At 52.6% G+C, this 12,559-nt stretch overlaps 1 protein-coding gene across 2 annotated transcripts in view; it reads left to right on the top strand.

Annotated features, from left to right (window-relative positions):
- Kctd15 (potassium channel tetramerization domain containing 15) overlaps positions 1-11,860 on the top strand; it is a 15,307-nt gene extending 3,447 nt beyond the window's left edge. For both annotated transcript variants that reach the window (XM_029531210.1, XM_021198092.2), the window contains exons 3-7: positions 220-315; positions 936-1,111; positions 5,851-5,995; positions 8,825-9,130; positions 10,439-11,860. In XM_029531210.1, coding sequence (XP_029387070.1) covers positions 247-315; positions 936-1,111; positions 5,851-5,995; positions 8,825-9,130; positions 10,439-10,597 — 855 coding nt within the window. In that variant the 5' untranslated portion in view covers positions 220-246 and the 3' untranslated portion in view covers positions 10,598-11,860. The remainder of the gene's footprint in view (positions 1-219; positions 316-935; positions 1,112-5,850; positions 5,996-8,824; positions 9,131-10,438) is intronic.
- The last annotated feature ends 699 nt before the right edge of the window (positions 11,861-12,559 follow it).

Genomic DNA, 12,559 nt, shown 5'->3' with positions numbered 1-12,559 from the left:
GTGTGTGTGTGTGTGTGTGTGTGTGTGAGAGAGAGAGAGAGAGAGAGAGAGAGAGAGAGAGAGAGAGAGAGAGAGAGAGACTGGGGCCTAGAGGCCCGCTTTGGGGGTATGTTTGGTTGGATCTGGGAAAGCTGCTTGGTATATATACATGGGGTCCCAGACACCATCTTTGTAAAAAGCATTGGTGGCATCTGAGAAATAAGTCACTGCTTCCCACAGATACTCTGGGCAGGGATGGAAGCCTAGATGCCTCACCGCAAGGAGCGGCCGAGCGGGTCCTCGCTTAACGCACACGGTAGCAGCAGCGGCACGGCGGTGAGCTTGCATGGTGGGCTGGGTTGGCCCCTCGGCCCCTCTTTGCTCTTTTCTAGGGCACCTGCTCACTAGCTGCAGGTCTTCTGAGACCCAGCACATAAGAGATGGGTATTGACTGGCTGTATGATTATGTATTTTTTTTGAAACGAAAATGCTCTTAATTTGATGTGAAATTTACTACATGTATAAAGCTCAACGCCTTAGGTGCTGAGGAAGTCACTAATTTAGAGGTGTCTCGTTACTGAGACAAACTTGCAAAAAACCCCTGAATCCCAATTCACAAATTGGTGATTCGTTTGTCAGGGGATATTTCACATCTAACACATAAGCCCGCGACCTTTAATTAGAATTTTGCAGTTTGTTTTATGCCCCTGGAGGCTGACACCTTGAAAAAAAATTTTTTTTCTTGATTTCTTATTGCTAATAAGCATCCTCCTCCCACCCCCCAGTACTTTGAAGAAAATGATGCAAACACACTTAATTACAGTGGTGGCCATAATTTGTCAGCTGAATATGTGATCAGGCACCAGAAGAAGTGATCTGATTAAATATTTGATCACATTCGAAATAAAGGCCGTTTAGGAACCCTTGTTTTTCTATGTATTTCGATCTCTATCTAGGAGGGAGGAAATATGTCCCGGCTGTCACTCACCCGGTCGCCTGTGTCTCCCCTGGCTGCCCAGGGGATCCCACTGCCAGCTCAGCTCACCAAAGCCAATGCGCCCGTGCACATCGACGTGGGAGGTCACATGTATACGAGCAGCCTGGCCACGCTCACCAAGTACCCTGACTCCAGGTAAGATCTCTGCTCTCAGTCGGGCAGCGTGAAGCCCGGGTGTCCATAGGATACCGTTAGGGTATGGTACCAAGGCCTGTCGTTCCCTGATACCCTTGACTGTGTGAGAGACTGCTTGCTTGTTGAAGGCCACTTCTGACAGTGGCTTTTGACCCTACGCTGATAGCCTTTGTGGCTTAACGTGGAGTTCCTGACCTCCATGACAGATCCAGTCCTACATGAGCCTGGCCAACAGCTGGCTGGGGAGTCTTCACAGAGTGACACCCAGGAGTCAGGTGTGGGTAGTCATGGTCAATCCTATTTCCTGTTCTTAGCCTTGAGGAAAAAAAAGCATAGAGTGTCAGTGGCAATTGTAGCCCCCTCTGTCTGGGCGGCCACCATTTGATCCTAAGTGCTAGGAGCGGGCTTTCTTTTGGAGCTGGAGGGCGTGGCGATGAATTAGCAATTGCGGGATAGTCAGGGATGTCTTCAGCATGTAGAACACAGTTTGAGTTCTACACCCTGTAATGTACACAAAGCTATCTGCAGCCGGGACCCTGATAGAGGACGTACAGACTATGCCCAGGGGGACCCTTAGCGGCATGGTGCTGGTACCAGCAGCTTGATGACTATTACTTCTCATGGATTTACTTCCCAAGGACACACCTTGGCACGGCAGCCGGCAGCAAGACGCGTGGGGGTGGGCTGTGTCTCTGTGAGCATCTCCTACAGGTGACACTGCATTGCGGCTTGCTGGGTTCATGCTGCTTGCTCCTGGCGTGGTGCAGCAACAAGCAGCATTGGCCAGCAGGAGGGCAGGCCTGTTAGGCATCACCTCTCTTTCATACATTTAAAGTAAGAAGAGGAATTAATTAATCCCCTAGATACTGAGGGCTCATCACCAGGATGGATGCTCAGCCAGGGTACATTCAGAGCCTAGAGGATTGCCATGCAGAGATATCTGGGCAGGGCCTTCATCCTTACAGGAGTGCCCCTGGAGAAGGGAATGGGGGAAGGAGATTTTGTGTGTGGTCCAGATAATAGCAGCCCAGAGTCTAGGGGCAGGGGTCCTTATGAACTTGGAGCTTTGGTGGGGCCGGAGCCAGAAGGCTATACTCCTCATTGGCCGCATGCTTGCTTGCAGATCTCCTGTCTAGGCTACGAGATGGATTCTGTTCATTTAATTTCAGTTTTGCCTTCTGCGTTCCTGAGTTGTGTGAGATAGATCATCCCTTAATCGGCTGACGATGTTTGTGAGTGAAATCCCTAAAAATCTTTGCCCACAACCTCCTTGGAAGAGTGTTTTCTGAAACCTGACATTCGCTTTCCTGGAGCAGCCGCCCCCTGGACCTGGTGGGCAGGGAGGGGATCATCCCTTCCTGTGTTTTTCTGTAGCGGCTTTTTGGGGACTGAGGAGCACGTGGCCTCCCCCCTGTTCCACAGTGTGGTTTGCCCTTGCTTACCAACCTGCTGCAGAGTGGGCGATTGTCTGCCTCTGGGGAGCTGAACACTTAGCACTGCGATGTGACACGTGGGACCCACCACGGGCCAGGTGTGCCCAGAGGGGGTAGCAGTCTGTGGACTTCACCAGAGCCAGATTCAGGGTGACTCTGTTGTTCTGCCTGATTCAGCAGAGCTATTCACTAGGCCTGAAGCCGAGGCCTAGAGACAAGGGTTCATCGGGGAGCTACAAAGCTGTTGTGAAGCGCCACTTACAGTCCTGTCCCCCCCCCCCCCATTTTTTGAAGTGGATTATTGCAATTCTGCAGAAGATGTATCACTGACTGGTTAGACAGAGGTAAGAGTGCTAAGGTTACCAATGGAGACAGCCACAGAGAGAGGCTGACACTGTTCCCACCCCCACTGGGAAGCACTGCAAGACCCAAGGATCCCCAAGCTCATATCCTCGCACCCCAGTCTCTAGCTCTCGGCTGATCGAGGTGCCTAAACCCTGTGGGCCTGGTGCTGGGTGCTTCCTCTGGTTCAGCCTGAGACAATAGCCTGAGGTTGAGAGTGGACTCTTAGACTGCCTCTGCTGTATGCTGTTCATTGGGTGTCCCCCAGCTGCTGCTGGCATGGGAGCAGCACATGAAGAAGGCCAAGTGCCCTGGAACTAATAGAACTGAGAACTAAACCATTCAGGAAGTCAGTTGGTGCTTTAAAGGAAAGACTAGAGTGGAAGGTAATGATGGCACCTTTTATACGTCAGGGCAAATGGCTGGATGGTGCTTTACACAGGTCCCAGCTGCCACAGGGGACCTCCAAAGTTGGCTCCTCATATCTCACGTGCTCCCTGGGTGCTCCCTAAGAGAGAGAGACGGCTGGCCTAGAGGTGGTTCCCACCATATGAAGCCTACCAACAGAACTCATAGGTCACATAGGAGCTTACTCACAAGACCCTGCAAGATACTCAGTGTTTCCTCATGGTGACTGTCCAAAATGCTCCTGCAGCCTGGCTCTCTGTAAGGCTTGGTTGCCGGGACCACCACAGGCCTCTGTCCTAGGAGGAGGTGACACCATTAGTCCCAGAACAGACACCATACCATGGAAGGATCTAGAGCTTGCTCATCTTGGCTCAGTAGACAGCCTAGAACCCAACCAGCCTTGCACTGTTGGTAGACCGGGAATCCTCTAGACCAACAGGACGCTCGGGAGCCTCAGCCAGCTCTGACGTCAGAGCAGTTTGGAACCCAGCCAGACCCAGCATTTTGCTTGCCACACAGAACAGAACGTTTGAACTCGGCCGGGGAAGGGTGGCAGGAGAGTTCCCAGGAAGGCTGAGGTGTCGAATTTGCTGACTCACCTTTGCGTATGGACCCTCAGCTGCCTGCCCTGGCACTTGATCTTCTGGTTGAGTCACACCTGTGTCTCGGGATTATGGGTGCCCGCCCCCCCTGACGCCCCCACAGCTGAATGTTCAAGTTTTTCTGGGCCAGGTCTCGAGTGAGCTATGGAACTCAAGGGTTTTCAGCAGGGGTAGGGTCACCAGTGGAATTCTGAGTTCTCATAGATTGATTGGTCAGGGTGGCCTACATGCAGAGGGGTGTCACATACCCCAGCCAGAGAGAGAGAGAAAGAGAGAGAGAGTACAAGCTAGGTACAGTAACCTGATGTGGAGGGACCCTTGGACTTGCCCTTCCCTGTGTTGTCCTGGGGAAGATATTGTCACCAGCAGCCTCCGGAGCCCTGAGGAGTTACATTTGTCAGTTGTACCTCTGGGTCTTCAGGCTCAGGCCTCCACACCCCTAACCACAGGCTCTGACTTGCTCACTCCCGTCTGTCAGGCAGCCTTGCCGTTTATACTGCCCTCCTGGGACAGGCTGGGCTGTGTCCCCAGGATGAGAACAAGCAATGGCATGGCCATGAGAACACAGGATGGTGTGGATTGGAAATAGCTAAGAAGGGGAATCGGGGGTCCAAACCTCTCAACTCCTGGCAACTGTCATGCTCTGGGTATGCACGGCTGTGGCGGGGAGTGGCCGACTTGGACTAAGCAGGGAGTGGGTGACTGTAGGAACAGGGACAGGAGGAGGGTTCTCGGAAGGGGGCGGGGTAGTTGGTGCAGGCAGAGTGAAAGGATTGGACACATCTCGCTTGTACAGGCCAGGCTAGTAAGTCTCCTTGTCTCATTACCCCAGTTCTCCAAGGCACTCTCAGAAACAGTTCTTCCAGGCTCCATGTCAACAAGCCACTGAAGGGCAAGTCCCAAGCTAGGTTCCTAGCTGCTTGCAACCCGTTTAGGGGCTTCTGATTATCTAGATTAGCTTGTGATAGCTTGACCTGCACAACACTTAGCAAAAAACAAATGCTGCCACTTCAGGAGTCACTAAGGCCAGGTTCCTCCTCTGTGGATGGGGGGGGGGGGGCGGGGGGTACCAGGGACTCCCCTAAGGCCTTCCCACAGGCCCTGTATCATCTTGTAGCACCGTCTTTCTAGGTAATTGTGTTCATTCCCACTGCCAGCCTTTCGCCTGGCATGCAGAAGCTGTGATGGGTATGAATACCTGACCCAGGCTTGGGCCACATGACCAGGCTTTGGGGTTTGTGTGCCAGCAGCAGCCCACATGCAAATACACACTTCCTCTTGATGTCTGTTCCCTGTGGGTCCTTCAGTGAACAGTTATGGGGCATTTGTGACTTCATATCTCCGAGTCGCCGTGTTAGCTGGCAAGTGTCTCTGCCTGAGACTGTGACCCTGTGCCTGTTGTCTGAATGGGCTTTGTGTGTGATGTTGGTTGATGTGGCTTAGGTGAGGAGGTGTGTGTCCCCAGAGACTTGGTTGGCTGACATACTTTTAGCAGGAGGCGTGTGGCTAGGGGCCGGAGGGCTGGGTGGTCGACACATGATTTGTTAGGCATGTCTTTCTGGCATGGGTGTGTGTGTTCAGCTCGGACCAGCTGGTTTATGTGACTGTCTGTGTCTTGTCATAGTTTTCCAGGCCCGTGGTAGGTATCAGTGGGCCATCGGACATAGCTGGATGTATCCCTTAACTGTGGCTTCTGAATATGGCTGGAGTGTATGGCATGAGGACCCTAGTGGGGTGTGTGTGTGTGTGTGTGTGTGTGTGTGTGTGTGTGTGTGTGTAGATGACCCATCTGCCATATATGTGTGTGCATGCTGACCTGTCAGGCTTGACAAGGTCTCTAAGTTACCCACCCATGCCTCTTGCCTCTCTAGCTGAGTGACCCTAAGGACTGGGGGCAGGGCAGGTAAACACAGCCCTACCCTGCCCATATCCCCATCTTGCCTGTCTCTCCCAGAATAAGCCGTCTCTTCAACGGCACGGAGCCCATTGTCCTAGACAGTCTCAAGCAACATTATTTCATCGACCGCGATGGGGAGATTTTCCGCTACATCCTGAGTTTCCTGCGGACGTCAAAACTGCTGCTTCCAGATGACTTCAAGGTAAGTCCGCAGCCGGCGGCACCCCCTGCGCTGCCTGTGTCGTGGCATTACACTGGGGACGCTGTGACTTAATAAATGGACCCACGGTTGTCATGGCAACCACAAAAAGTTAACCGATGAAGCCGAAGGCTAAATCAGTTTTTCTAAACTCGTTTTGCTTTCTCACATCTTCAGCGTATTTATCAGGGTGTAACAACAATTAAGCTTTGGCACTTTACCCCAGGTTGATGTTAGTTGTGCTTAAGGACTGCTGTGTACTGGCATAGAGTCGTTAGAGGTCCTCGTGTCTGTTCCTTGTTGGCCGTCTGCAGTGGGGAAAACCCTTGAGCCCAGGTGGTCACCCTTTAAACGAACATTACTCCCAGGGCTCAGGGTGAGCCTGTCTTAGGTGGCTGGTGTAGCTCCCTGTCATCCTGCCTTGGTACTGAGCCCCACTGAAATCCTAGGACTTACACTCAGGCCTGCCTCTTGCTGGCAAATGTCTGTCTGTCTTTGTGCTTCCCTGCTCTGAGGCTTCCTGCAGCGACCACTGCACCAGCAGCCCCGGGGCCCTTTTTCATCCAGCCTAGTTACTAAATGGCAACAACTGAGTTTGGTCTGAAAATAGACCTACACAGGAGGAAGCCATAGGCTCTGCCCCTTCCAGTCAAGAAAATAGAGGTGGCATCTGAATTTCATGGGGCTGGTAGTTCAGAAATAGTGTGTGCCTGCTGTGGTGGGTCATACCTTTATCCCGGGCCTTCCAAGATCGAGGCAGGGGGATTGCTGAATACTGTAGGCTAGACTGCCCTACAGAGTACGACACTATCTCCCAAAAAAGGGGGTGGGGTGGGGAGCATCAGCAAGTGTGATGGCACATGCCTTCAATCCCAGCACAGGGGGTGAATCGTGGCTGGGTCTTTGTGAGTTTGAAGCCAGCCTGGTCTACATAAGGAGTTCGAGGCCAGTCAGAACTGCATAGTGAGACCAGGTCTCAAAACAAAGAAACAAAAACAAACAAACAAACAAACAAACAAACAAACAAAAAACAACGTACTAGTCAAATGATGGTAAAACCTGGCCTGGCTGGGTTTGAAAGAAACAGTGTTGCTCTAGGGACTGGAGGAAGATTGGTGTGAGCTAGTGTGAGGAGCCTGGTGAGGGTCTGGCATGGCTCTGGAGAGAAGGCCCCTAGCCTGGGGCTTGTGGACCAGGAAGGGAAGATGGAGGAGGACGAGGCTGTGATATCTGGATCTTGGTGGGTGGTTCAGCATTTGGCACTGCTGAGAGTAGGGAAAGAAAGATTGGGTTTGCAAACTGGATCATGCTGGCTCTTGTGTGAGTGAAGCAGGGAACAGGGGCGGGGACAGGTGGTTGGATTACCTATGTCACCGTGTTTCTGGTTTGCTGGGGGCAAGGCAGAGACTAACGTGTAGAAGAGGGCACAAAGGCTGAGAGTGTGATTTATCAGGCCAGGAGGGTGTGCCCAGCTAGTAGTTTGAGCCCTCAATCAGTTAAGTAAAAGTCTAGGCATGGAACATTCTAGGCTGTGGGGAGAGATTTGGTGTCAAGATGTCACCTAAAACTCTAGAGAGCCGAGAGAGCAGAGACCTAGGACGGAGCCCCAAGGAGTCTTTGTAGAAAGCAGGCAGGGGCCACAGCTCATGGTGGGCCTGGAAGATGGGTTAGGAGTCTGGGCCTTTGGGGCCAACAAACAAAAGCACATTGGGCTTTCAGGGTGAGCTGTGCTTTGAGAGCTGGCCTTCCCTGCCTCTCCTCCAGGAGCCTCAGGGTCACCATCTGTGTATGTACTAAGCCTGCCCCATGAACCATGGGCACAGGCCACTTAAAACTGGGGCTGACACTGGTGGACACAGGACTGGTATCAGGGTCTGAGGGACAGTGGTTGTGAGTGGGCTGCTTGGGGGGTGGGAGGGGGACACCTTGTTGTGTTCTCTACCTGCTGGGGCAGGGACAGGAACTCAGCAGATCTTCTGTCCTTTAATCCTCACCGTGCTTCCCGGGGGTCCAGTGTTTATACTCATTGTAAAGAGGGAAGCTGGCCCAGGGCAGGCCAATATCAGGCTCATAGGCTTTGTGGCTGAAATGGATTCCATGAAGGTCTGCCCGGGAGCTGGGTGAGGGCACAGTGGCCTCAAGCCGGATTGATGTCTGTCTTCTCTGAGTAGATTTTCAGGAAAGCAGCAAATGCCTGACTCCCGCCCCTCTGGCTTAGCTTCCAGCTCCTTCTGCCTCCTCCCTCCCTCCCTCCCTCCCTCTCGATCTCTCCATTTCTCTGTTTCTCTCTCTCTCTCTCTCTCTCTCTCTCTCTCTCTCTCTCTGTGTGTGTCTGTCTGTCTGTCTGTCTGTCTGTCTGTCTGTCTGTCTGTCTCTTCTTTCTTTTTTTGTTTTTTATCAGAGACAGGGTTTCTCCTTGTAACCATAGCTACCCTGGAACTCACCGTGTAGACCAGACTGGCCTCGAACTCACAGATCTGCCTGCTCTGCCTCCCAAGTGCTGGGATTAAAAGCGTGTGCCACCACTGCCCGGCAGCTTCTTCCTCTTTCTGGGAGTCTCTTTGCCATCCATGTGAAGATCCAGGAAGAGAGTCTCAACAGATGCACTCCAGCCTTCTCTTTATGTTCTTTACATTCACATCCCTTACGTTCTGGGGACAGCCATTGAAGTTGGAGTTGTTCACCTCTACAGTGGACATAGCCACCCTAGTCCACTTTGTGTCCTGGGAGTTATGACGTCGGTGTAGAGGGAAGGGGCCCCACTGGGGACGGGATGAGTCACAAAGACAGACTGCTGCCTGCTTCCCTGACACTCTGTGTGCTTGCCAACAGGACTTTAACTTGCTGTATGAGGAGGCGAGGTACTACCAGCTGCAGCCCATGGTGCGTGAGCTGGAGCGCTGGCAGCAAGACCAAGAGCAGCGCCGTCGCAGCCGGGCCTGCGACTGCCTGGTGGTGCGGGTCACCCCTGACCTGGGTGAACGGATCGCGCTCAGTGGCGAGAAGGCCCTCATTGAGGAGGTCTTCCCGGAGACTGGAGACGTCATGTGCAACTCTGTCAACGCTGGCTGGAACCAGGACCCCACGCACGTCATCCGTTTCCCTCTCAACGGCTACTGTAGACTCAACTCGGTGCAGGTGAGGGCCCTGGGCTGCCACCCCAGGGGATCCTGGGATGGGGAGAAGGAGAGAGAGAGAGAGAGAGAGAGAGAGAGAGAGAGAGAGAGAGAGAGAGAGAGACAGTATAGAATGGACAAAACCCATACAGAAAAGGCAACAATGTGTCGATGCATAATTTATGCCTTGCTCATAATTAAATGATCGTGCCTGGGGGCTGGACTTAAAAAAATTGATCTGTACTTTTCTTTTTCCCCTAAAAGGATGTTCTATATAAAAAAAAAAAAAAAAAAATGGCCCAGAGTATTTTCAACAGAACATGCTTCATTTAGCATGCAGAGGCTGACTTTGGATTCAAATTAAACCCAGGCACCAGGAAAGGCAGGGAGCCTTCCTTCCTATGAGGCTGGCCCCAGGGCCACTGACAGGCTACAGCCGCCCAGAGCTCTTCGTTCTTTCTGAGACTTCTCTGTCTTTCTGGGTCTTAAGTGTAACCCGGGCCAGGTGCAAATTTGAGCTCCTCCTGCCTCTGCCTCCCAAGTCCTGGGGTTACAGGTTGTACCCCCACATCCTCCTATTCAGAGTATCTCTGAACTGGCTTTACCAGGAAGGATGAGAATAAGAACTTGGAACCCAAAATGATTCCTGACTCAGAGGCACTTAGATTTTGGGGGTTAGGACAGAAAAGACCCTTTAGGGAAAAAACCCCTCCCCAGTTCCTGAAGGCTGCCGGTAAGAGTTGACTAGTTATGGGACACCGATGTAAGACCAGCCCCACCTTCCCAGAGACATTAATTCAGGAGGCCGTGTAGGCCCACAGAGACACAGGCTCTGAGAGGGCTCCCCTCTTTCCCTCCACCTAGAAGTCCTTTGAGCTGATGAGCCCTCAGGCCTCAAACCATCTGGGACTCAGATCCAGGAAGCAGGTGGTTACCCTGAGGCTAGGGGGCAGGGGCCTTCCATTATTGGAGCAGGAGATTGAGAGAGGGGGCGCCTGGGGCCATGTGTGTGTGAAGATGGGGTGGGACACACCCTAGATAACCCCTTTGCCTTCCATACTTCTCTGTTGTGCACCCCACCACGCCCAGGGTTGTGGGGAGTAGCCTGGGTGGTATATCAGAATCCCATGCTGGATGGATAAGTTGAGGGGCCTCTGGGCCTTACTGCGTCTGTCCCTCCTAGGGTAGAATCCAGCTGGTGGTACAGCTAGGGACGTTGTCACTGGGACTCATCAGAAGGTAGCTTGCTCTGTCTGGCACCCAACTGCCCACCGGGCCAGGCAAACTCTGGCTGCTGGGCAACTATTGACCTCTTACTCTTCCCCTGCAGGTCCTAGAAAGGCTGTTTCAGAGAGGGTTCAGCGTGGCCGCATCCTGTGGGGGTGGTGTGGACTCTTCCCAGTTCAGCGAGTATGTTCTTTGCCGGGAAGAGCGGCGACCGCAGCCCACCCCAACTGCTGTCCGGATAAAGCAAGAGCCCCTGGACTAGGCGCTGCCTCGGTGCCCACCTAAGAACCCTCACTCCTGGGGCAACCCCAGGGACATGGAAATAGCGCTGAGGAGTTCTGCCTGTTTGTGCTTCACAGTGGGCACAAGACTGAGGGCAGGAACGGAGGGTCTGAGCTCATCCCTGGGAATGCCAGGTGCAGAGGCGTGTCCACGGAAGGACTGTTGATGTGACCCGGAGATGTTGCTGCTGCTGCTGCTGCTGCTGCAACTGTATTGCCAGCCTGCCAGCCCTCCTGCTCCTCGGCCTGGTACAGCGTCCTCTGCTGGGCCAGTCACTCCAGAGCAGCTGTTTCTCCTCCACACTTGGCAGACATATTTTTCTACAGTATTTAAAACAGTACTAACTGTCTCACTGCACAGGTCAGCAAGGCTAACGAGGACCTTCGCTGCTTTCACCTGGTACTCAGTTCTCGGTCCAACTGTTCAGCAAGCCTTGCAAAGGATGGGCTGCCGGCGTTCGGGCCCAGGTGCCTGCTGAGCTGAGTCTGTGGGGACAGATGTGAGATGGCGGTGCTACAGGAGGCGGAACAGAGTCCTCTAGAGGCAGGGCAGCCAGCAGGAAGAGGGCAATGGGGGCTGTGTGACTCTGTGACTTTTATCTGAGACACTCTTGCTGCCACCTGTGTCCCAGACTGTACTTGGTGCACACCTGACCAGCTAATGCCCAGGGGCTTCCAATCCCGACTGACTGTGCTCACATCTGGAGGTTCTTAGAGAAGTCTCCGCCCAACCAGTCAGCATGGGGGGCACAGCTTATCTCAGGAATGGGCCCTTCTACCAAGGGATCCATCTGTCAGCATCACTCTCTGGGTCCCCAGCTCAGGGAACCACCCTCCACCCTAGCGCCAGTTTCCCCATTCATATGCACATTAAGTATTAATGAAATGTCCTAAACTAGCCTGTCTATAAGGCCCAGACCCAAGCTTACCTAGTGCTCTTAAACCCAGATTTCCAACAAGGACTGGTCCTAAGAGGTCCTCACAGACCTGCTCTTCTCCCAGATGACAGGGCCAAAAGATGGATACCTGGCCTTGTCACATCTCTCCTAGCTCCTCCCAAGTGGAGGAACTGCAAAGAACTGACAGATGGGGTGCCCTGGCCGGCACCCTCCCTTGTGTATAACGCCTGTAGACTTGTATATGACTCCTTTAATATTGTAAAGATGCTGATGTACAATTGTTCTGTGTTTGTGTGAACACACCGCGTTCCCAGTTCATGCCATAAAGAACGCTATAAAGCAAAAGACTGAGGCTCCATCCTGTGCAGAAGCTGCAGCCAGAGTCCCACACTTGACTTCTGGCGGAGAGGGTAGGGGGGCAGTTTCCTTCCTTGATTCTTGTGGTTCAGATTGAGGAAGGAGCAGCCGTCAGTGGGAGGCACAGGGTCACAATCCTGCTCTTATTCCTGCATTTGGGTGTTTTCATTACTTCTGCAGATCCCCTCTGAGCTACAGGGATTCAGAATTCTGATTCTTAGTCCCTAACCAGATGCAAAACTGAGAGGTAAGCAAGTTTCTTCTGGTTTCAGACCAGGCTCAAGTGTCTTGGATTTTCCCATGGTATTTTAGTTGAAACTGAGTTGATGTTCCTCCTCCTCCTCCTCCTCCTCCTCCTCCTCCTCCTCCTCCTCTTCTTCTGATTTTCTTAAGGGAACTTACTGTGGATCCAGGCTGGCCTGGAACTCACTATGTACTCCTGATTGACCTGAGACTTCCAATTCCTGGGATTTCCATCTGTTTGCCATATCTAACTTGTTCCCTTTAAACCCCGACACACGTACACAATGGTATGAGAAGCTCGGGCCAGCCAAGAGACAGAGGCTATGCAGCCAGCGTGCAAACTGAATTGCGTGATGTCCCCTTCCAGGGAAGGAGTTAGAACATGTCATAGAGGCCTCTGGTTTTAATGAGCTTTTTAATTTTTTTTTTTTTTTTTTTTTTTTT

Source organism: Mus pahari, chromosome 1 (assembly GCF_900095145.1).
Source record: "Mus pahari chromosome 1, PAHARI_EIJ_v1.1, whole genome shotgun sequence".
Classification (NCBI taxonomy): Eukaryota; Metazoa; Chordata; class Mammalia; order Rodentia; family Muridae; genus Mus; species Mus pahari.
Note: the sequence above shows the minus strand (reverse complement) of the source record. Positions and strands in the feature narration are given on the sequence as shown.